Source organism: Littorina saxatilis, linkage group LG6 (genome assembly GCF_037325665.1).
Source record: "Littorina saxatilis isolate snail1 linkage group LG6, US_GU_Lsax_2.0, whole genome shotgun sequence".
Lineage (NCBI taxonomy): Eukaryota > Metazoa > Mollusca > Gastropoda > Littorinimorpha > Littorinidae > Littorina > Littorina saxatilis.
Genome location: NC_090250.1, coordinates 23,418,530 through 23,443,232, shown reverse-complemented (window position 1 = coordinate 23,443,232; position 24,703 = coordinate 23,418,530). Strand labels below are relative to the sequence as shown.

The 24,703-nt window shown below is 39.5% G+C and overlaps 1 protein-coding gene and 1 long non-coding RNA gene across 2 annotated transcripts in view; one reads left to right on the top strand and one right to left on the bottom strand.

Moving 5' to 3' along the window:
• Positions 1-24,703, bottom strand: part of LOC138968794 (uncharacterized) — a 379,269-nt gene that overhangs the window by 211,576 nt on the left and 142,990 nt on the right. The window lies entirely within an intron of this gene.
• Positions 20,944-24,703, top strand: part of LOC138968789 (polyunsaturated fatty acid lipoxygenase ALOX8-like) — a 28,126-nt gene continuing 24,366 nt past the window's right edge. Inside the window, exons 1-2 of the mRNA XM_070341432.1 lie at positions 20,944-21,168; positions 23,005-23,235. Of these exons, the coding sequence (XP_070197533.1) occupies positions 21,144-21,168; positions 23,005-23,235 (256 nt within the window). The 5' untranslated portion in view covers positions 20,944-21,143. The remainder of the gene's footprint in view (positions 21,169-23,004; positions 23,236-24,703) is intronic.

Sequence of the window (24,703 nt, the reverse complement as noted above, 5' to 3'; positions counted from 1 at the left end):
CCCTCTCCCCTCCCCCTCTCCCTCCCCCGCTCCCTCCCCTGCAAGAAGTCGGTGAAGGGAGAAACTCGATGCACCCACTGAAGTAGCGCTGTGGGTTTCCCTGAAGCCACCCCGTCGTTAGAGAAATAAACGGTAAAAACCCTCTTTCAAATGTATGGGTTCAGACAAAGCCGCATCATCGGGCGTGTGTAGTCAAAAGCGGCATCCGGCAAAGGTTAATGTGAAAAACAAAAACACTAGTAAATTTCCAATGAAGGTAACCCCAAAATCGAATCGACAAAGCCATAAGGTACGCGTCTGTGTGTGTTTTTAATCTAAGACAAATGTCGCCAATGTTTTTACAGAGTGACGTTAAATAAACGATTTTATCATATCAATCATCAACCATAAAGGTACAAATTAGAAATCGAGAAAACTTTAGAAAACACTATCCTTGATTACGGTAAGAAAGTTCAATTAATTTCCTACCAAGTACAGGTTATATTACATAGATATGTTAGGTAATATTTGTTTTTAGTCATTCCTACTGATGCCGGTGTAGATGGCATGGGGGATCGAACATGGAGTTTTTTGCGTAAATGTTGAGAGATACCACGACAAAAGCTGCACTGTGGAACCCGCTTATAAGAAAGTAGAGGGGAAATTGTTTTTGGTTTCCTATATCCGAGGTTTAACTTATCAGGAGACTCCGGATATATTAAAAGACATATTGAGGCAACTTCTGTCTCTTATCCAAGGGAATGTTTGTTTCATATTTTTGGAAAAGCACTGAATGATATGCCCGCAGGCAGGTGTTTTTCATGTGAATATGATTATTAATGTTTATATTAGTCATTTTATGTCGTTGGGTTAAGTTTGTGCATGCGAATTAATATGTTTATGTTCATGTGTTATCGAGAAATAGAGAATGATTAAGAGTGAAAGAGCAATAGACATTCGGTTTTTAAGGCAACGCCTTTACTTGCCCTTACATTCACTGAAAACAAAATTCTGATATTGAACAAAATTGGCTTGTGGCCGCGGAGGACAAAGCTATAATGTTTTGCTGAAACAAATGCAGTCACACACACACACACACATACATTCACACACACACACACGCACACACACACACACACACACACACACACACGCACGCACACACACACGCACACATACACACACCAGGGCCGGACCAAGTTCGTTTGAGGGGGGGGGGGGGGTGTTCCAACTGAAGGCAGGGGTCCAAAGTCCACATTCTTTTTTCTCTGAGAGGTACATTGGATGGCCAGGGGGGGGGGTTCCGGAACCCCAGGAACCTCCCCCCCCCCAGGTCCGGCCTTGCACACCTACACACACACACACACACACGCACACACACACACACAAATATATTCACACACACTCTAACAGACGAACACATTCATAAACACGCAGCCACACACGTATGCGTGATTGCGGGTGTGGGTATGTGTATGTGTGCGTGTGTGTTTGTGTGTGTATGTGTCAGGGTTTGTCTGTGTATCTTTCTGTGCCGATGTGCGTGTATGATTACGTCTGCGTGTTCGTTTGTCTGTTTCTTTGCTGAACCAATGATATCATTGTCTGAAGTCCAATATTTCTACCTGTGGCGTATCGACCTTACTTTCTCCTCGTGTCAGTGTCAGCCATTCACTTCCTGCTAGATCCCGTCTAAAAAGGAGACGACAAAAAGCAGAAGCTCCCTTTGGTGCCCTTTCCATAACAAAACACGACTTGTTGTTGACGTTCGAAACGTCTAACGACAGAATGAAAGCTATATCGTAGATAAATCAACGATTTTTTTTGGGTCTTTTTAGACGTCAAACGGAAGAATGAAAGTTATGTCGTAGATAAATCCTGTTTGGGTAATGGCATGTCAGGGGTTGAGGGGGGGTTGAAATTCCCTTGGCTTTAATAAATGGTTTAGCTGCCATTTATCAGTCAAAATGTTTGAAAATTGGACAAGACATCAATTATAGAGTATAGTTTTCTGCTATATAGGTATATTGTTGTTTACAAAAATTGAAAGGCAATTGTGAAGAATATTTTTAAAAATACATGCATGAGCTTCTTTTTACACTGTAATTATCATATTTTTATAAATAGAGCCTTAAAATGTTGCATGCTGTTTGGCCTTGTAATTATCTGGATCCTTTTCATATATTTATGTTCATATTTAATATTATATGATTATTTGACTTATAACATTTAATAGACTAATCAATATTCCCACGTGCCTGTCTGTAAGGATCCAGATATACAAATCATATCAACCATAGAAGAAAAACAAGTCGCGTAAGGCGAAAATACAATATTTAGTCAAGTAGCTGTCGAACTCACAGAATGAAACTGAACGCAACGCAACGCAGCAAGACCGTATACTCGTAGCATCGTCACTCCACCGCCCGTGGCAAAGGCAGTGCACGTGGAATTGACAAGAAGAGCGGGGTATTCGTTGCGCTGAGAAGGATAGCACGCTTTTCTGTACCTCTCTTCGTTTTAACTTTCTGAGCGTGTTTTTAATCCAAACATATCATATCTATATATTTTTGGAATCAGGAACCGACAAGGAATAAGATGAAAGTGTTTTTAAATTGATTTCGAAAAAAAAATTTTGATAATAGTTTTTATATATTTAATTTTCAGAGCTTGTTTTTAATCCAAATATAACATATTTATATGTTTTTGGAATCAGCAAATGATGGAGAATAAGATAAACGTAAATTTGGATCGTTTTATAAATTTTTATTTTTTTTTACAATTTTCCGATTTTTAATGACCAAAGTCATTAATTAATTTTTAAGCCACCAAGCTGAAATGCAATACCGAACCCCGGGCTTTGTCGAAGAGTACTTGACCAAAATTTCAACCAATTTGGTTGAAAAATGAGGGCGTGACAGTGCCGCCTCAACTTTCACGAAAAGCCGGATATGACGTCATCAAAGACATTTATCAAAAAAATGAAAAAAACGTTCGGGGATTTCATACCCAGAAACTCTCATGTCAAATTTCATAAAGATCGGTCCAGTAGTTTAGTCTGAATCGCTCTACACACACACACACACACACACACAGACACACACACACACGCACACACACACGCACATACACCACGACCCTCGTTTCGATTCCCCCTCGATGTTAAAATATTTAGTCAAAACTTGACTAAATATAAAAACTAGTGTGAAAAGGGAGTGTGTGAAAATAGTGTGTCAAAACCAGCTCCATATTTCGTGTTACTAAAAATAGCATATTTAGACAATATTCTTCACAATTGCTTCACCCACCATGACCCCCACCCTACCCTATGTGCCCCCCCCCCCCCCCCCCCCCCGGTTTTCTCTCTCATCATATTCCTTCAAGCGTGACTAATGTGTGAAAAGAATTCACAGGCCTGACTTTCTTTCAAACGGATTCTCTTAAATGACTTACAGCCAGGACGTTACTCGGTTTTACCAAATGCACAGGGACTGTTCCTTGTTGTTTGACATTTATTTCAAGGACACGAACTCTTTTAAAGTAGAGCAAAGACATTCTTCGTGGACCACCACAGTGTAAGCCTTGTATCTGTGTGCTTTTGGTAACATTATGCCACCCATTTGAATCGAAATGCATAAACAGGAAGTCACAGTAAACTCTTTCAGTAATCCGAGGGGGAGGGTGGGGGAGGTTGAGATAGATGTTGATGTTAGAGAAGAACAACGAAGAGGTAGTGACTCGATCGTAATGTTGCAATGTCAGTCAAGGCTAACCCAGAATTCCTGTGTGATTGACACACACATTTAAGTTTGTTTGTTTGTTGTCTTTTTGTGTGTGCTTTGTGTTTGTTTGTTTTCTTGGGGAAGGAGGGATATCTCTGCCAATTTTTTGCATTCTATGTCTCACCTGGGGATTAATTTATCCATGTCCGTACGTATGTCTGTCCGGTGTAACACGAAATTTTTACTCCACGAAAAATTTACTCCGGAGTAAAAATTTCGTACGAAATTCTTACTCCCAGTACACATTTCGTACGAGAAAAGAACTCCCCAAGGCACGAAAAAATTACTCCCTCCACGACATTTTTACTCCCCATTTTTTTCACTTCCAGTAAAAATCTCGTACGCGAAAATGGGATGCGGGCGAAGGGATAATGCCAATATGTGATTTCGCGCAAACGAATGTCGTGCCACCCTCCCGCCTCAACCCCTTCCACCCCCAAGACTAACAGGGGACAAGGGAGTACAAATTTCGTACACCTGGCATGGGAAGTCAAATTGCTCGTGCCAGGGTGAAGTAATTTCTTCGTTATTTATTCGTCAGGGGAGTAACATTTTTGTACGAAATGTTTACTCGGAACTCACCTGTCGTGGGGAGTAATTTTCTCGTGTAATGGGGGAGTAGTTTTTTCGTAAAGGGAGTAACATTTTCGTACGAAATTTGTACTCCGGGGTATAAATCTCGTGGAAGTAATTTTCTTGTGTTACACCGGCCGTCCGTCCGTGGACATAAAACATAACGTTGAGGTTATCTCTAATGTTTTTCAAGCTAGACGTTTGAAACTTTGCACACTTTAAAGCCTGGGCGAAGTCGACTAAGCGAAGTATACTTCACGAAGCTGGCAACACGGAGCTTCAGCACTGAGTTTTCGGTAAAAAGACTTCGCGAAGCTGGCAACACGGAGCTTCAGCACTGAGTTTTCGGTAAAAAGACTTCGCGAAGCTGGCAACACGGAGCTTCAGCACTGAGTTTTCGGTAAAAAGACTTCGCGAAGCTGGCAACACGGAGCTTCAGCACTGAGTTTTCGGTAAAAAGACTTCGCGAAGCTGGCAACACGGAGCTTCAGCACTGAGTTTTCGGTAAAAAGACTTCGCGAAGCTGGCAACACGGAGCTTCAGCACTGAGTTTTCGGTAAAAAGATTTCGCGAAGTCAACTTCGGGCTGAATTAAGGACCGCCTTTAGGGTTTGATGATTTCACGAAGTGACCCCAGTTTTGTTGACCCTCATCAAATGTTGGGGTCACATCGGGGTCATGTTCGTTTCATAAAAACTTAACGTTGAGGTTATCTCAGAGGTTTTTGAAGTTAGCGCTTTCAAACTTTGCACACTGGACCCGACTTGACCTAAGTTTGATTGACCCTCGTCAGGTTTTGGGGTAACAGGGGGTCATGTTTGGTTCATAATTACTTAACATTGACGTTATCTCAGGCGTTTTTAAAACTTTTAACACTTCAAAGGCTTGATAATCTGCTAACATGGCCCTAGTTTGGTTGCCCCCTGTCACATTTTGAGGTCAAAGATGTAAAAACTTCACGTTGAGGTTTTCTCATTTATTTTGGAGCAAAACCTCCAAATTTCACACAACTGTAGGTGTTGATAAACAACAGACATGACCAAAGCTGGCTTGTTTTCGTCATATTTCAGAGTCACAGCATGAACATGTTTGCTGGAAATTATTTTCACCACTGAAATATCAACTGAGCTATCAAGAATATAAAATTTGACCTCGTCAAGCTATGATGTAATTGTTTGATTTGGTCACAGCTTAGTCAATGTCTGGTACTTTTAGTCTTGGCTAGACTGTTGGTGATAACATCATATTATGATGTCATAGTGTTAGAAATGATGTCACGCAAGTATCTGAGTACAAGTTTTCTCTTGGCCAGCCAAAGATTAATTAGGTCAAGAAAATTATGGTTCTTGTAAAAAAAACAAAAAATTTAAATCTCCAAAATGTAGAGGGTGTTGAGTATGAGGCTGATGATGGTGTTGGGAAGGAGGTCAGGGTGCTTTCCAGTTTGTATATGTGATTGCCTATTCGGGTGCATTCTGGAGTATTCTGTTCTCCCTCCCCAAATGAGCAAAAATTCGGGAGGGATTCTGGAACATTCGTGGAGGGTTTCGGCTCGTTTTGAAATGTTCAAAACCAGCCGAATACCCTCCTGAATACTCCCGAATGAGGCCCCGACAAATTCAATTCGGGCCACATTCGGGAGGTAATCGGCTGGAATTCGGATGAATTCGGGAAGGCATTCGGGACATTCTTGGCAGATTCGGGCGTATTCGTATCATTCGGAGAGTACGGTCCGAATTATCAGACCCGAATAGCACGAATAGAGCCGAATCTGCCCAGAATGCCCCGAATGCCTCCCCGAATCCGTCCGAATCTTCACCCGAATGCAGCTCGCGAAAATAGCGTCGCGCGTGTCCCATTTCCTCTGTTGCAGCCCACGTGATAACATTGAATGACAAGATGTGAAGTGAGTGAGGTGCATGGAGTTGCACAATATATACCCCCCCCCCCCCCCCCGCCCCCTTCCTGAAAAAGGGAAGAATTCGGTGATGTTCGGATCCGATTTGGGCCCCATTCGGGAGTTTCTTGGGCCCGATTCAGACGATTCTGGGGCATATTCGGGTGATTCGGTGTCTTATTCGGCGCATTCGGCCATATTCGTTCCCATTCGGGTCGTTGTTCGGCTCTATTCGGCCATATTCGGGGCATTCGGGTCAGATTCGGTGCTATTCTGGTCGAATGCGGCTCGATTCTGGTCACTATTCTGGTTGGCATTCGGCTGTATTCGGGATTCTAAAAATTAATTCGCGTCGATTCTTGCCGATTCCGCTCTGATTCGGGACCTATTCGGCTCGATTCGGGGAGCTCCCCGAATTATTGACGACAACGTCCCGAATCCACCGAATCCATCCGATTCAACCCGTATTCGGACAGAATCGGCCCGAATTTATTCGGGAGTATTCGGTTCCTGTGTAACCGAGGCTTAAAGCATGTCGGTGAGTGGGTTATAGAAACATGGAAATACCCAGCATGCTTCCCCAGAAATCCGCGTATGCTGCCTAAGTTGCGGGGTAAAAAGGTCACACACGTAAAAGTCCACTCGTGCAAAGACATGAGTGAACGTGGTTGGAGCTTCGGCCCATAAACGAAGAATAAGATCTCCACTTGACATAGTCTGGCCGACGTTTTTCTTTATTAATTGAAATAAAAAAAGCTACTTTTATATTGTGTGCTAGAAGCAAAGTTGTCAAGGACGAAAAACAAGAGTCGTATGTTATTGGAACGTTTTATTTATGACACACAATAAACCAAACCCGTCACATTCACTGTACTTTGAACCAGTGATCTTGTAAGTGGACAGACAGACAAACACGTATGACACAGATTATGAACTGATCTACCGTTCTTACTACCATTCTTGATTTGTGATTCTACATTGTGAAACGTTGGCAGTCTATTTGTTTGTTTGCTTTGTGTTTGGTTTTTGTTTGGTTTTTAAAGACGATTTATAATTATTTTCTTCTTTTGAAATAATGTGTTTTTGACTTTCGCGGTGTGTGCCCTGTACACGTTAATGTTCCAAGACCAAGAGGAATCATCGTCAAGTTCATGTTTGAAAAGAGACCTACGCTCAATGTCACATCTTAATATGTTCGTTTGAACTTTCAAGCTTCTTAAAACTGTCACGCTTATATGACAGAAGCTGACCATTGATTGCAGTGAAAAATAACAGTACGCCTTAAAAAAAAAAAACAAGTCGCGTAAGGCGAAATTACTACATTTAGTCAAGCTGTGGAACTCACAGAATGAAACTGAACGTAGTCCGCCGCTAGTGCAAAAGGCAGTGAAAGTGACGAGCCTGTTTGGCGCGGTAGCGATTGCGCTGTGCTTCATAGCACGCTTTACTGTACCTCTCTTCGTTTTAACTTTCTGAGCGTGTTTTTAATCCAAACATATCATATCTATATGTTTTTGGAATCAGGAACCGACAAGGAATAAGATAAAATAGTTTTTAAAACGATTTCGGAAATTTAATTTTGATCATAATTTTTATATTTTTAATTTTCAGAGCTTGTTTTTTAATCCAAATATAACATATGTATATGTTTGTGGAATCAGAAAATGACGAAGAATAAGATGAAATTGTTTTTGGATCGTTTAATAAAAAAATAATTTTAATTACAAGTTTCCGATTTTTAATGACCAAACTCACTCATTAGTTTTTAAGCCACCAAGCTGAAATGCAATACCAAACCCCGGGCTTTGTCGAAAATTGCTTTGCCAAAATTTGAATCAATTTGATAGAAAAATGAGGGTGTGACAGTGCCGCCTCAACTTTTACAAAAAGCCGGATATGACGTCATCAAAGGTATTTATCGAAAAAAAGAAAACAACGTCCGGGGATATCATACCCAGGAAATCTCATGTCAAATTTCATAAAGATCGGCCCAGTATACTCGTAGCATCGTCAGTCCACCGCTCACGGCAAAGGCAGAGAAATTGACAAGAAGAGCGGGGTAGTAGTTGCGCTGAGAACGATAGCATGCTTTTCTGTACCTCTCTTCGTTTTAACTTTTTGAGCGTGTTTTTAATCCAAACATATCATATCTATATGTTTTTGGAATCAGGAACCGACAAGGAATAAGATGAAAGTGTTTTTAAATTGATTTCGAAAATTTAATTTTGATAATAATTTTTATATTTTTAATTTTCAGAGCTTGTTGTTAATCCAAATATAACATATTTATATGTTTTTGGAATCAGCAAATGATGGAGAATAAGATGAACGTACATTTGGATCGTTTTATAAAAAACATTTTTTTTACAATTTTCAGATTTTTAATGACCAAAGTCATTAATTAATTTTTAAGCCACCACGCTGAAATGCAATACCGAAAAGCCGGATATGACGTCATCAAAGAGATTTATCAAAAAAATGAAAAAAAACGTTCGGGGATATCATACCCAGGAACTTTCATGTCAAATTTCATAAAGATCGGTCCAGTAGTTTGGTCTGAATCGCTCTACACGCACGCACGCACACACACACACACACATACACACACACACACATACTATACACCACGACCCTCGTCTCGATTCACCCCTCGATGTTAAAACATTTAGTCATAACTTGACTAAATGTAAAAAAAAAAGAAGAAGAAGATCTCCACTTGACCCCCTCCCCCCCCCCCCCCCCCCCCCCCCCCCCATACAAACACACTGGGGAAATCTCAGCACAATGTTGAGTTAATAAGAGCATTATAAAAAATTATTGTTATGGCAAATAATGTCTGATTTTTTGTGCGAATGCCGCGCCAATGGAGAAAAGTTAATGGAGATCAGGTTTAAATTCAGAAAGACTTGTATCTTGGCAACAGCACGATCATTAGCTATCGACTGACCGAACGGAGATATGTAGATGTGGTAATAAGGTGTCAGCTCTGTGGAAGAAATTTTATGTGAAGAAGAATTTATTTATTCTCAAAATCGAAAAAAGGTATTTTGTGTTGTTTGTTCCCATGATAAATGATTAATGTGCTGCATACTAGATTTGTTGATAAAATAATGCTGTTTCTAGCATTGGGACTGGTAATTCACGCGGCTTGGTTTGCGGACTACTTCAGTTATGGCTGACTTTGAATGGAATCAGTGACTCGTAATCATTTGTATGCCCTTTCTCTATCGGGATAATCTCAGAGCTTTTGCTGCAGAGTGTTCGCCGACAAAATTGGTCACTCCCCTCCCCCCGTTTCTCTCTCTCTCTCTCTCTCTCCCTTCACAAAATCCTTTCCGGCCATGCACCGAGTGCTTTCATTACAAAATTTAAAGCCAAACCAAGCCGAAAATTCAACGTCCCCATTCCGCGGATAGATCTCTTTAAATCAAGTTTAGCTTATTCTGGCAACGTGTTGTGGAATTCTCTCCCGGAATCAGTTCGAGTCCCAACAAGTCTCAATACTTTAAAAAAAAACACCTCTCATTACATTTAATGTCAAATTACGAAAAGTCACAGTGATGGAAGACTTCGTTCTGATTATTTTCATATTGATCATATCTATCCATAAAACATCAGTGTTTCATAACGCAAGGATGTATGTATAGCCTACAACGTGTATATAGTCATGTGAATAGTTTTTCTGCCTTTTTTTAATTTTCATTTTTTTATTTTTTTTTACTGTCATGCTTATCTTTTGTAATTGTTTTACGTTTGTATATATGTATATGTATTTAAGATTAGAATAGTCCCTCTCTGGGCGAGGGCTGGTTGAAAAGAAGCTCGTTTATATTGCTTATGCCACAACCCTCGTAAAATAAAATTTGATTTGATTTGATTTGATTTGATCTCTATCTCTCTCTCTCTCTCTCTCTCTCTCTCTCTCTCTCTCTCTCTCTCTCTCTCTCTCTCTCTCTCTCTCTCTCTCTCTCTCTCGTTATATCTCTCTCTCTCTCCCTACCCACCCCCTGCATGTGTTGGTATGATCAAACAAGTGCACGCTGTCAAGCCGTGACACGAAGAGTTTTTGTTTAAAAAAAAAAAAAACATTATATACCTTTAGTCTAGTTTTTACAAGTTGGTTTTTTTTGACTGGGTTTGGGCTTTTTAACACAATGAAAAACACAATCCCTAAAGCCAGGTGTATTTCTAACCAGCTAGTCACCAGTCTTAACGACGCAATCTTTCTTCACACAAAAAGTCGGTGACTTTGGCCGAACTTTACAGAAAGAGTGTCCCTGCTGAAAGATGGTTTTTTATTGGGAAAAACACACAGTTCACCACCCTGACATTCCATAACCCGAACAAGTTTTATTCATGACCTTTCATTCTTTTGTCGTTGATTTTTGTTATGTAAATTGCACCAAAGGGAACTTCTGCTTTTTGTCGGCTCCTTTCTCTGACGGGATCTAACAGGAAGTGCGGAACTGACTGACACTGAGACGAGCAAAAAGGTCGATATATATATATAACAGATATTGGACTTCAGACAATGGTGATCATTGGTTTAGCAAAGAAACAGAATAACGAACAGACACACATATTCATACACGCACACCGGCACAGAAAGATACACAGCCACACACACAGACTCTTATGCCACACACACACAAACACACACACACACACACACACTCACGCACGCACGCGCACACGCACGCGCACACATGTGCATGGCTTTGTGTTTATGTGTGTGTTCGTTAGTTTGTGTGAGTGTGTGTATTTTGTTCTTACCAAAACAGTATAGCTTTGTCCCCCGCGGCCATAAGCCAAGAAAGTGCTGTCACGTTCACGACAAACTCATGTAGAAAATAACAGGCCAGTATAGCGCAGTAGCGTATAACGCTTTACCGGAAAGCGCTTTTTTCTATTCTTTTCAATTTTCTGAGCTTTTTTTATTTTATCTTTACATATACGTATCTATAATTAACCGGATGAATCAAAATGATTGATGGGCATGTTTTACAGGATTCGTTTTTGTGTGGATGACTTGCTTTGCTTTCAAAGTGTGAATAATATTAGTAATTGGACATGTATTTATAGACAAATATTTATCTAATTTCAGAACAGATTTATACTGTTTTAACATAATTGATGGTCCAATGAAATTTAAGGCACAGCGGGAATGCATCAAATTTACCTTCTGGGGCAAAGAGCTCAGAGTTTGGCTTGTAAATACTAAAGGGCACTCTGCTTCATCCGGTTTGTGAATGGAATTATGTAAAAATCCAATATCAAAACAACGTGTGTGTGTGTGTGTGTGTGTGTGTGTGTGTGTGTGTGAGTGTGTGTGTGTGTTGGTGTGCGTATATATATATATATATATATATGGGTGTGTGTGTGTGTGTGTGTGTGTGTGTGTGTGTGTGTGTGTGTGCGCGTTTGTGTGTGTGTGTGTGTGTGTGTGCGTGTGTGTGTGTGTGTGTGTGTGTGTGTGTGTGTGTGAAGTGACCGATTCCCAGAAAACTACAGGAGAGATTCTCATGAAACTTATGATACAAATTCTTCGAGACGATTTCCCCCAACAGGTTTTTTTCTTACTTTGTTTCGATAAATGAGTTTGATTACGTCATATGCGACATTTAGTGACGACCTCACTTTTCAACCAAAATTATTGACATTTTCGTCAAGCAATCTTTGACTCAGTCTAGACTGTGGGATTGCATTTCAGCTTGTTAACTTATTAAAAATCTAGTAATGGGTTTGTTCATTAAAATTCTAGATATTCTTCATAACCTACTTAAGTAAACAAACACCGTGATATCAAGTGAAACATGTCGTTCGTTGGTATTCATGACTGTACGTAAGTCTTTTACGATCTATCACACGGATATTCTCGATCCGACTTACAACCAGGAAGCTACTCGGTTTTACCAGGTGCACAGACGATTCCTTGTTTTCTGTGTGGTTTATTTTAAGGACACGAACTCTTTCAAAGTAGAGCAAAGCCATTCATCGTGGACCACCGCGGTGTTAGCCTTGGTCGGGTCATTGTTCATTTGGCAACAGTTTACCCCCGATTATTTTAATCGGAATGCATAAACAAGTGACAGTAAACTCTGTCAGGGGGGGGGGGGGGGTTGTTAGAGAAGAACAATGAAGAGGTAGTGACTCAAACGTCGTCTTGGGATTTCAGTCAAGGCTAACCCAGAATTCCTGAGTGATTGACACAAACTCTTTGGTCCACACATATTTAAGTTTGTTTATTTGCTATGTTTTTTTGGGTGTGTTTTGTGTTTGTTTGTTTTCCTGGGGAAGGAGGGATATCTTTGCCCATTTCTCAATTTTGTGTCTCACCTGAGTTATGGGTGAGTCTTAGAATTCATCTATTTCCGTCCGTCCGTGGAAAAAAACACGTTGAGGTTATCTCGTATGTTTTTCTAGATACACCTTTGAAACTTTGCACACTTTTAGGTTTTGGTTGACCGTCGTCAAATTTTGAGGTCACAGCGGGGTCATGTTTTTTTTTTTAATAAGAACTTAACGTAAATGTTACCTCAGATGTTTTTGAAGATAGAGCTTTGACACTTTACACACTTCTAGGGTTTGACAATCTTCCGACTTGACCAAAGATTGATTGACCCTCGTCATGTTTTGGGGTCACAGGGGGTCATATTTGATTCCAATAACTCATTACTCACGATATCTCAGTCGTTTTTGAAGCTAGAGCTTTGATCACTTTGAGGGTTTGATAATTGCCAACATGAGCCTAGTTTGGTTGCCCCCTGTCACATTTTGAGGTCAAAGTGGGGTCATATTCGTAAAAACTTCACGTTGAGGTTTTCTCATTTATTTTGGAGCAAAAGCCTCCAAATTTCACACAACTGTAGGTGTTGATAAACAATAGGCATGACCAAAGCTGGCTTGTTTTCGTCATATTTCAGAGTCACAGCTTGAACATGTTTGCTGGAAATTATTTTCACTACTGAAATATCAACTGAGCTATCAAGAATATAAATGTTGACCTCATCAAGCTATGATGTCATTATTTGATTTGGACACAGCTTAGTGAATGTCTGGTACTTTTAGTCTTGGCTAGACTGTTAGTGATGACATCATATTAGGATGTTATAGTGTTAGAAATGAGGTCACGCAAGTATCTGAGTTCAAGTTTTCTCTTGGCCAGCCAAAGATTAATTAGGTCAAGAAAAGTATGGTTCTTGTAAAAAAAAAAAAATAATAATCTCCAAAATGTAGAGGGTGTTGAGTATGAGGCTGATGATGGTGTTGGGAAGGAGGTCAGGGTGCTTTCCAGTTTGAATATGTGGGGACGTGGGATATTCTCAGGGTTCGATAACTGAATGGATTTATACAGGTGACATTTGGATCAATTCTGTGTCAATAAGTCAGACGTGAATGTTCTCTTGAACATAATTTTGTGAAGCTGGAACAGCATTTTTGTTATTTATTTTGAGTTTTTTGGGGGGTGGGGTGGATGGGAGGGGGGGATATACAGTGGCATCCTACTTTCAAGACCTTAAACAAAGATCTGATAACAACATGTCTTAAACAAGTCGCGTAAGGCGAAATTATTACATTTAGTCAAGCTGTGGAACTCACAGAATGAAACTGAACGTAGTCCGCCGCTAGTGCAAAAGGCAGTGAAAGTGACGAGCCTGTTTGGCGCAGTAGCGGTTGCGCTGTGCTTCATAGCACGCTTTACTGTACCTCTCTTCGTTTTAACTTTCTGAGCGTGTTTTTAATCCAAACATATCATATATATATGTTTTTAGAATCAGGAACCGACAAGGAATAAGATGAAATTGTTTTTAAATCGATTTCGGAAAGTGAATTTTGATCATAAGTTTTATATTTTTAATTTTCAGAGCTTGTTTTTAATCCAAATATAACAAATTTATATGGTTTTTTTTAAATCAGAACATGATAAAGAATAAGATGAACGTACATTTGGATAGTTTTATACACAATTTTTTTTTTTTTACAATTTTCAGATTTTTAATGACCAAAGTCATTAATTAATTTTTAAGCCACCAAGCTGAAATGCAATACTGAAGTCCGGCCTTTGTCGAAGATTGCTTGTCCAAAATTTCAATCAATTTGATTGAAAACTGAGGGTGTGACAGTGCCGCCTCAACTTTTACAAAAAGCCGGATATGACGTCATCAAAGACATTTATCGAAAAAATTTAAAAAACATCCGGGGATATCATTCCCAGGAACTCTCATGTAAAATTTCATAAAGATCGGTCCAGTAGTTTAGTCTGAATCGCTCTACACACACACACACACGCACAGACAGACACACACACTCACACACATACACTACGACCCTCGTCTCGATGCCCCCTCTATGTTAAAACATTTAGTCAAAACTTGACTAAATGTAAAAAGGAGTTTATGAATAGAAAATCTGAGAAAACTGGGTCTTGAAAGGCGGAAGGTCTAATCGGGGATTGGGGTCTTAAAAGGGAGGGAGTCTTCTATGGGGTAGGATGGTTAGGGAAAGGGAGGGGGGTGTCTGATAGGGGAGGGAGTACGTCTTATTTTAAGGGAGAGGGGGTGTGGTTGTAATTGGAAATGACGAGGGAGAGTCGTGTAAGCATTTGTTTTTCGTGTTCAATACTTTTGTTAGGCGTGGGGTACTTAAACAATGTCCTTTGCACACATTGGTCGGCTAACTAGCTTTGGATATTAAGATGAACTTGCTTTGAGAAGGACAGTGTCTTTGAACAGCATTGTTTCTGTGTTTCATTAATAATCCTGCATATTGACTATTAATGTTTGGACAAAAAGCTTGAATCGTCGTGTGTACCAGGTGAGCGGGTTCCAAGGGAAACTTCAAATAGCTGTTCTTTTCAGGAAACGACATTTATTTTCCTATCGTGATAGCTAGTCATCCTACTGTTGCCTCTTTCTGAGGCATTATGACTGTGATAACTTTCAAATGAAACCATGCAATTTCCGAGAAAAAGTCAATTGAACAACCATCGTTGAATTGTGAGTGTTGATCATTCAACTACTGAGTTGTTTTTATTTGAACAACTTCCTGCCTGCATTTTAATGGCCAACGGGATTTCCTTCCATGATATGAAGATACCCCGGCCAAAACACAGGCATGAGAATTCAAAATTCATATTTTTTGTGAAGAAATGTTCAATCAACAACGGAAACAAACAATAAACAAGTCGCGTAAGGCGAAAATACAACATTTAGTCAAGTAGCTGTCGAACTCACAGAATGAAACTGAACGCAATGCAACGCAGCAAGACCGTATACTCGTAGCATCGTCAGTCCACCGCTCACGGCAAAGGCAGTGAAATTGACAAGAAGAGCGGGGTAGTAGTTGCGCTGAGAACGATAGCACGCTTTTCTGTACCTCTCTTCGTTTTAACTTTCTGAGCGTGTTTTTAATCCAAACATATCATATATATATGTTTTTGGAATCAGGAACCGACAAGAAATAAGATGAAAGTATTTTTAAATTGATTTCGAAAATTTAATTTTGATCATAATTTTTATATATTTAATTTTCAGAGCTTGTTGTTAATCCAAATAAAACATATTTATATGTTTTTGGAATCAGCAAATGATGGAAAATAAGATGAATGTAAATTTGGATAGTTTTATAAAAAAAATATTTTTTTTACAATTTTCAGATTTTTAATGACCAAAGTCATAAATTAATTTTTAAGCCACCACGCTGAAATGCAATACGGAATTCCGGGCTTCGTCGAACATTACTTGACCAAAATTTCAACCAATTTGGTTGAAAAATGAGGGCGTGACAGTGCCGCCTCAACTTTCACGAAAAGCCGGATATGACGTCATCAAAGGCATTTATCAAAAAAATGAAAAAAAACGTCTGAGGATATCATACCCAGGAACTTTCATGTCAAATTTCATAAAGATCGGTCCAGTAGTTTGGTATGAATCGCTCTACATGCACGCGCACGCACACACACACACACACACACACACACACACACACACACACACAGACACACACACACACGCACATACACCACGACCCTCGTTTCGATTCCCCCTCGATGTTAAAATATTTAGTCAAAACTTGACTAAATATAAAAAGACTTTAAATAGGGAGCAGCTGGGATATACATAGTGTGTATGTTTTCAGGTAAAAAGATGCTTGTATTCCATATAAAGCCTGGATGCATTCGATAGACGTTGACGCATAATGATGTTGACTACATAAAAAAGTAATTTATTCCGGTGCCTGTTAACAGACATGCACTCTATTATCAGTCTTCAAAATGTATGCAAAGAGGTTTTTTCAACCCTGAAGTCTTCTTCGCTGCACCATTTTTTTTTTAAACTCAAGACTCAAGACTCAAGACTCAAAGATTTGACTGTCCTTATAAAAACAAGGAAAATTTCCTCGCAATGTCAGGCGAGTTCAAACACAAACAGGTCGCGAAAGGCGAAAATACAACATTTAGTCAAGTAGCTGTCGAACTCACAGAATGAAACTGAACGCAATGCAACGCAGCAAGACCGTATACTCGTAGCATCGTCAGTCCACCGCTCATGGCATAGGCAGTGACAAGAAGAGCGGGGTAGTAGTTGCGCTGAGAAGGATAGCACGCTTTTCTGTACCTCTCTTCGTTTTAACTTTCTGAGCGTGTTTTCAATCCAAACATATCATATCTATATGTTTTTGGAATCAGGAACCGACAATGAGTAAGATGAAAGTGTTTTTAAATTGATTTAAAAAATTTAATTTTGATCATAATTTTTATATTTTTAATTTTCACAGTTTGTTTTTAATCCAAATATAATATATTTATATGTTTTTGGAATCAGAAAATAATGGAAAATACGATGAACGTAAATATAGATCGTTTTATAAAAAAAATATTTTTTTTACAACTTTCAGATTTTTAATGACCAAAGTCATTAATTAATTTTTAAGCCACCAAGCTGAAATGCAATACCGAAGTCCGGGCTTTGTCGGAGATTACTTGACCAAAATTTCAACCAATTTTGTTGAAAAATGAGAGCGTGACAGTGCCGCCTCAACTTTCACGAAAAGCCGGATATGACGTCATCAAAGACATTTATCAAAAAAATGAAAAAAACGTCTGAGGATATCATACCCAGGAACTCTCATGTCAAATTTCATAAAGATCGGTCCAGTAGTTTAGTCTGAATCGCTCTACACACACACACAAAGACAGACAGACACACACACACACATACACCATGACCCTCGTCTCGATTCCCCCCTCTATGTTAAAACATTTAGTAAAAAAAAACGTCTCATTCACAAAAAGTTTGAAATTGCACAAAAAAGATCTAAGACTTTCTAAGCAATCACTCACGGATACAGACACACACATTCACTATCACAAGCACGCACGCTCACACACATATATATACACACGCACGCACGCACGCACGCATCCACGCACGCATGCACGCACGCACACACACATACACACACACACACACACACACACACACACACACACATATACTGAGCAACCCAAGAAACGCGAAAACAATCGTCATTGTTTGATTGACAAAATCTCCAACAATTATAGAGTTAGAATTATCAAACCACAAAAGTGTGATGAAGGCATGTTTGACCTTGCTTTTGTGTGATTATTTTGATGCTGCGACACACGGGACAAGCAGGTTTAACGTTAAAAACATAATGCGCGCTCGCAGCACGTGCAAGTGGAGCAGGAGAAATCTGATGTGTGAGATGTGTTCACTAATGCATTAGCAACCAAAAGAGACCATGGCACGCTTGCTGCCAGTCTCACTTTTGAAACAGCCAGGATGCCAAGATTGACACCACCAAAATGCCAGGTCGATTTAAAGCTGGGGATGATCCAGAAGCGCTGGCATGTGCTTTAAACGTGCACATGTCAACAGTCTATCACCTTCAGCAATGTTCTGTTCACATTAGAAGCACTGCAGTTATGCAACGCGGTGGATTATTCGCATTACCTCAATAAGACAAGATCGCAATTTCCTGCCACAACGTCTTCGAGATCGATTCAATACAGCCACTGACACTACCAGGAACATCATTGAAAGCCACCAGTGTCAGATCAGTGGCCAGAGAGCGCGATGAAGACTGATTGAGCGAAACGAGACCCCCAAAACTTTATTAATGTTAAATCTGCTTGTCCCGTGTGTTGAAACAGTCGCAGCATAAAAATAATCATACAACAGTTAGGTCAACCATGCCTTCATCAAACTTTCGTGGTTTGATAATTCTAACTCTAGGACTATAATTGTTCGAGATTTTGTTAATCAAACATTGCAGAATTTTTTCGCGTTTCTTTTGTTACTCAGTATATAATAATATATATATCCCATGACCTCCCTTCTTTGTCTCTGTTACTTCAGTATGGGTATATATGTTGTATTTTTATAGCTCAATAAATACATCATGGACTCCAAAAAATATATGATAGTGCAGATTCCGATTTGGGCAAAGGACTACTTTCCTCCCGACCTTTGACCTCGCGCCGAACAATGTGACACATTTGTATGAAGTTCTAAAATCGTATTGCACGGCTCAGAAAACCATATCAGTTGCACGCAAAAATGAATCTCAGAACTGATCTGATGTATGAGATGCAATAAGCAAACGTTTCTTTCATTATGAAAGCAATGCAGGTCGAAAACAAGTCGCGTAAGGCGAAAATACAATATTTAGTCAAGTAGCTGTCGAACTCACAGAATGAAACTGAACGCAATGCCATTTTGTCAGCAAGACCGTATACTCGTAGCATCGTCAGTCCACCGCTCATGGCAAAGGCAGTGAAATTGACAAGAAGAGCGGGGTAGTAGTTGCGCTAAGAAGGATAGCACACTTTTCTGTACCTCTCTTTGTTTTAACTTTGTGAGCGTGTTTTTAATCCAAACATATCATATCTATATGTTTTTGGAATCAGGAACCGACAAGGAATAAGATGAAAGTGTTTTTAAATTGATTTGGACAATTTAATTTTGATAATAATTTTTATATATTTAATTTTCAGAGCTTGTTTTTAATCCGAATATAACATATTTATATGTTTTTGGAATCAGCAAATGATGGAGAATAAGATAAACGTAAATTTGGATCGTTTTATAAATTTTTTTTTTTTTTTACAATTTTCAGATTTTTAATGACCAAAGTCATTAATTAATTTTTAAGCCACCAAGCTGAAATGCAATACCGAAGTCCGGGCTTCGTCGAAGATTACTTGACCAAAATTTCAACCAATTTGGTTGAAAAATGAGGGCGTGACAGTGCCGCCTCAACTTTCACGAAAAGCCGGATATGACGTCATCAAAGACATTTATCAAAAAAATGAAAAAAACGTTCGGGGATTTCATACCCAGAAACTCTCATGTCAAATTTCATAAAGATCGGTCCAGTAGTTTAGTCTGAATCGCTCTACACACACACACAGACACACACACACACGCACACACGCACACACGCACATACACCACGACCCTCGTTTCGATTCCCCCTCGATGTTAAAATATTTAGTCAAAACTTGACTAAATATAAAAACGAACATTCAACTTACAAGATAACCAGATGCTAGCGAACCAAAACAAAAACACGAGTACCCTCCCCTTGCATCGTTAGCAGACGACTTTTGAGAATCTGTCGGTAGTGTGTTTTGGTGTGCGCCTTCAGCTATCAAACATCGGCTGTTTCACGTGTTTTGCGAGCAAGTCTACTCTTTTGCCTGGCTCTGCAGTAAGTCCACATATTTTTCCGTAATCCAGTCAATCGGCGGTGACAGACGTGTCGGTCGCGTTTTCCTCACACCCATACCAGTTTAAGTTCATCCATGCAAACACACTCGCAAAACAGTTTATCACGTAGATACATTTCAAATAGGGAGCAAATGGTTAAATCTAAACCTACATATTTGTTCCCTAAAATTTGCTTCTCTGTCAATAAGCCTAATTACACACGTTCGAGAAAAACAACGTGGAATCGATTCTGAATCGAGTAAGCCAAATGGGTCCCAAACCCGTTTCGCCCGTTCTGCCGACCTGAAACGCAAAACAAAAGAATTGTGCGCTTCAACTAAATTAATTTCTATTCGACTTCATTACTTTCTTGCAACTTATGAACCTTTACTTAAAGCTTTTAAATGGTCTGAAAGTAGTGTTACCGCGTACTTATCGATGCACTCATTCGTTTTATTTTTTCAGCGACGGCCACTTAGTTTAAGGTTGCAAAAGGGCTAAGTCTCGCTGGCAACAGTTTTACCCTGCACAGATCGCAACAGTGCCGCTAGTAGTTTACACTTTGTGTTTGATGGTAGAATGGGATATACAGATTACAACACTCGTGGTTTTTTATATGGCTTGTATTTCAGTCAAGACCCAGCGGGAATATCAATCGAGAGCCACTCGCCAGAGGCTCGTGTCTCCCGATGATATTCATCCGCTGGGTCTTGACTGAAATACAAGCCATATAAAAAACCACTCGTGTTGTAACCTATACACACACACACACACACACACACAGTCACACACACACGCACACGCACACACACACACTTGGCGGCAAGTCTCAGGGACTGCAGCCGACACGTCAAGTCGTGGCGTGTTGTATCGCGTGACGGCACCGCCCCGTAACACACGATTTTCCCTCCACTGTCATTTCCTTTTTTTAGTCGTACTTCTTTTTTTAGTGGTAACCTGCTTGCACGCTGAACATCTTATTTTCAACCCCACCCCAACCCGAAAAACTCCCTACTCCTGTTTTCTATTTGTAGTATTCACAGCCAGCTGAGGTGATTGGACGGTTATCTGTTCACGACGACCCACGTGTCTCCTTGGCTGGCACTTCCTGGTTGCAGATCTATACTACTCGAGTTGGAGCAGAGTCTGTCGTCATTTTCTGCCGGTGGCGAGTTGATCATGGCAGGATCAGGACGAGTGGCAGGTCAGTGAATGAACAGATTTAATTTTGTTGTTTTGCAGGAAATGCTTTCTATATATATGCATATAATGCATTCTTTGACATTTTGTGTGTACATATAGAATTGATTCTTTAACTTTAAATTGTATTATATTGATAGAATTTTGTTTTATGCATAGAGTTGTATTACATGTTCAAGAATGCAGATTTCATCAAGTGGCTTTAATGTAATGAATTCATTAAAAGTAATGCCCACAGTGCACAGAGCACCTCAACCCAGGCTGTTCATTTTGGGTATTTGTTCAAATGGAGGGATTGTCTTATACCTTTGTAAAAGCCTGGCTAGACCTGAGATGATGAACCGAAGTGATATTTAATTTGAGTGTCAATCTCTAAATATTCATCTTAATAATTATCAAAGCAATCATTGAGAGCGTCTACGAACACTCGAACCTGGACCACTATCTTGATCACTGTCACTCACTTTAAAACAATTTGACGCTCAGAGAGACGAGAGAGAGAGAGAGAGAGAGAGAGAGAGAGAGAGAGAGAGAGAGAGAGAGAGAGAGAGAGAGAGAGAGAGAGAGAGAGAGAGACATTCAGACAGACAGACAGACATTCAGACAAACAGACAGACAGCGACAGAGAGAGACAGACAGATAGAGACAGAGATAGGAACATCGATAAACAGAGAGAGCCAAAGAAAGAGAGGCGAACAAAGCCCACCACTTTCATAGCGCCACCTCATTTTCTCTTGCCCGGCTCGGATGCGCGCGCACAACGAAACTCAACAGTGCGTGTTATAGATTTCGCGGTTTAGACACGACGCCAGCAGAGAAATTCTGTTCGCAGAAGAAACGCTGACAACACATGAGCGATTAATTTGCAACTCGAAGCTCTACTCATAGAATGTATAACTGTTCAAAGTGAGACAGTTCACAAATTAAGTATTCTATTTATATTAGGGAAGATATAGAACTCTAAAGTCGTGAAGCGGCAATCGGCTCCTGGCCGCCATCTTTGATTTTCCCCAGCCAAACCTAGGCAAATGTATGCTACATGTACAGAAATCCAGTGAAAGATCGACTTAAGCGTCCACTTCAGACCTTAAAGTAGAAAGATATAAACAGTTAAAATAACAATCAGGCAACCTATATTCAATAAATTAAAGGTTTCCATACAGAAATTATAACCAAAACATAATCACAAAGTCAACGAAAGTAGATTCGTAGAATCGCCCAAATCAACGAAAGTCGTTTGTGGTTTTGGTGCGAACTTCGTTTCGCAACATTTGTGATGTAGCACTTCCTTATATGGCACAAAAGGAATGTGGTTGGTTGAAAAAAAGCTGTTCTAAATAAGCCTATTGGATAGTGTGGGGTGGGGGGGTCCTATTAATCTCCCAGTGGACGAACAGGCCAGAAAGGCTTTAACGCCAGGGAAGGAGAGAGAGGGTAAGCGACGTCGGAGTGAGTGCGTGTGTGTGTTAGAGGGGCGGGGCAGGGGGAGGGTAGCAAAACAGGATGTCGTTTCAAGGGCATCATGTACGTATAGAAGATACGAGAATGTTATATTGGAAAACAGACTTTACAAGAATCAAAGCGTAAGAAAGGTAAGTTGTTGAAACGTTGTTATTGACAAAAATACGTTACAATCACAACGGTCTTTTAAGTGAACAGAAATAGTCACAAAAAACTTATCTTGATGGAATTTTCGCCCGCTCGCCAGGAAGCCAAGCGAATGAATGACTTTACAAGGCCTACCAGTTAAAAACTCATACAGTACCTAACAATATGCGTTTCAAAATGAAGTCAAAGAGAGTAAAAGATGTTTAATTCCATGTCTTCTTTTGTTATGCAGGACAAAGCATCCAAGGTTTGGAGCAACTCGATACCATGTCGAACGTCCAAGAGGGCTTTGTCATCAAGGTCCACATTGGCAAGGCCACCGCCAGGTTTGGGAGAGCAAAGTTGATTTTTATTCTCGTTGATGAGAACGACTGTACTTCTGATGAGATCGCAGTGAACCCGAAACCTTTTGATTGCTCCGAAGTCGTCGTTCCAATGACCCAAAAAAAGAAAAAGAATATGGGTATGACAGGCGTTGTTCCAAGCATCATACTTTTATCAATCAAAACAAAACAGTCGAGGTAATTTCGAAAATATATCAGCAATTCATACATTCAAATCAGCAGTGTTTAATCGGGACAAGGTCATGTATAGTAAACTTAGTCAAATAAACTTATAATAACCATATAAATATATCTTCTAAAACCATTAACATCTCATATTTAACGCATACTTTCACAAGCTCTAAACAGTAAAGACACTCGTGCGACAAAAAAAAACACCACTCACACACACACACACACACACACACACACACACACACACACACACACACACACACACACACACATACATACATACATACATACATACATACATACATACATACATACATACATATGTAAACCTGCTAAGACTTTTAGTAAATGTGTCAGCAAAGTATTCCGAGGGGATGGGTGAGGTAACCTTTTACGTTTAACCATTTTCACGATTCACACAACGCAACACAAAAGTATGTTTGGTGTTCCAAATTTTATTATATGTAAAATTACTAAATGAAAAGATATCTTCGGTTTACTTCCAAAATGCAAAAATGTTTCTTCAAACCAAAATCTAAGACTACACAACCAGAGTTCAAAACAGATTAACAAACTCAATGAAAAATCCAAATGGTTCTTTTTGATCAACGATCAATAAAAAAAAAACGTTACCCCTGAAACAAAACAATAACAACATAAGTATATTTTAACAACAAAATTAATCAAAGAATACTAATTTCAATTTCATTCAGAACACCTTTTTTGTCAACACAACAAACAAACAACCATAAAACTATGCCAACATAAAAATGACAAAACATAATACAAAACAATACAAATATGGTTATGACAGGAAAACTGGAACCCCTTATAAAATATATCATGTAAATCATGATACAGGAATGCAATCGCATAAGAACATGAATTCAATCACCACCTCTGGTGCCTGTGATTCCAAATTCCTTTTCGCATGGACAAGAAGTTATTGATGAATTCTAGGCCAAGTTACAATCAAGACCAAATCAAAACTTTACTACGTCCACCAGTGACAAGCTAAAAGCTTCATCACTCATAGAAAAACTAAGACACTCACTGCCGTAAAATTCTTCTCAAAATGACCGAGAAACATTCCAAGTCACTTATGACTAGAAAGCCTGCTGCATACAAAATAATGCACATGCTTACCATTTACATAACTTGCATGGTAATTCCTTTTCCATCAAAAAGAAAGACTATGTTTCATTTCTATCAACCAAATAATAATCAAACACTTAAAACACATATTCATTTCCAGACAAATCAACAGTGAACGCACAGCAACTTCTCAGGCCATGTGGCAGGATGCATAACTCTTAAAGGCGGGAAAAACAAATACTATCAACTAAAACAAATACAAAAACTATATTTCTTATCATCTAATTCTTAAAATACATCTTTTACAACTATATATTC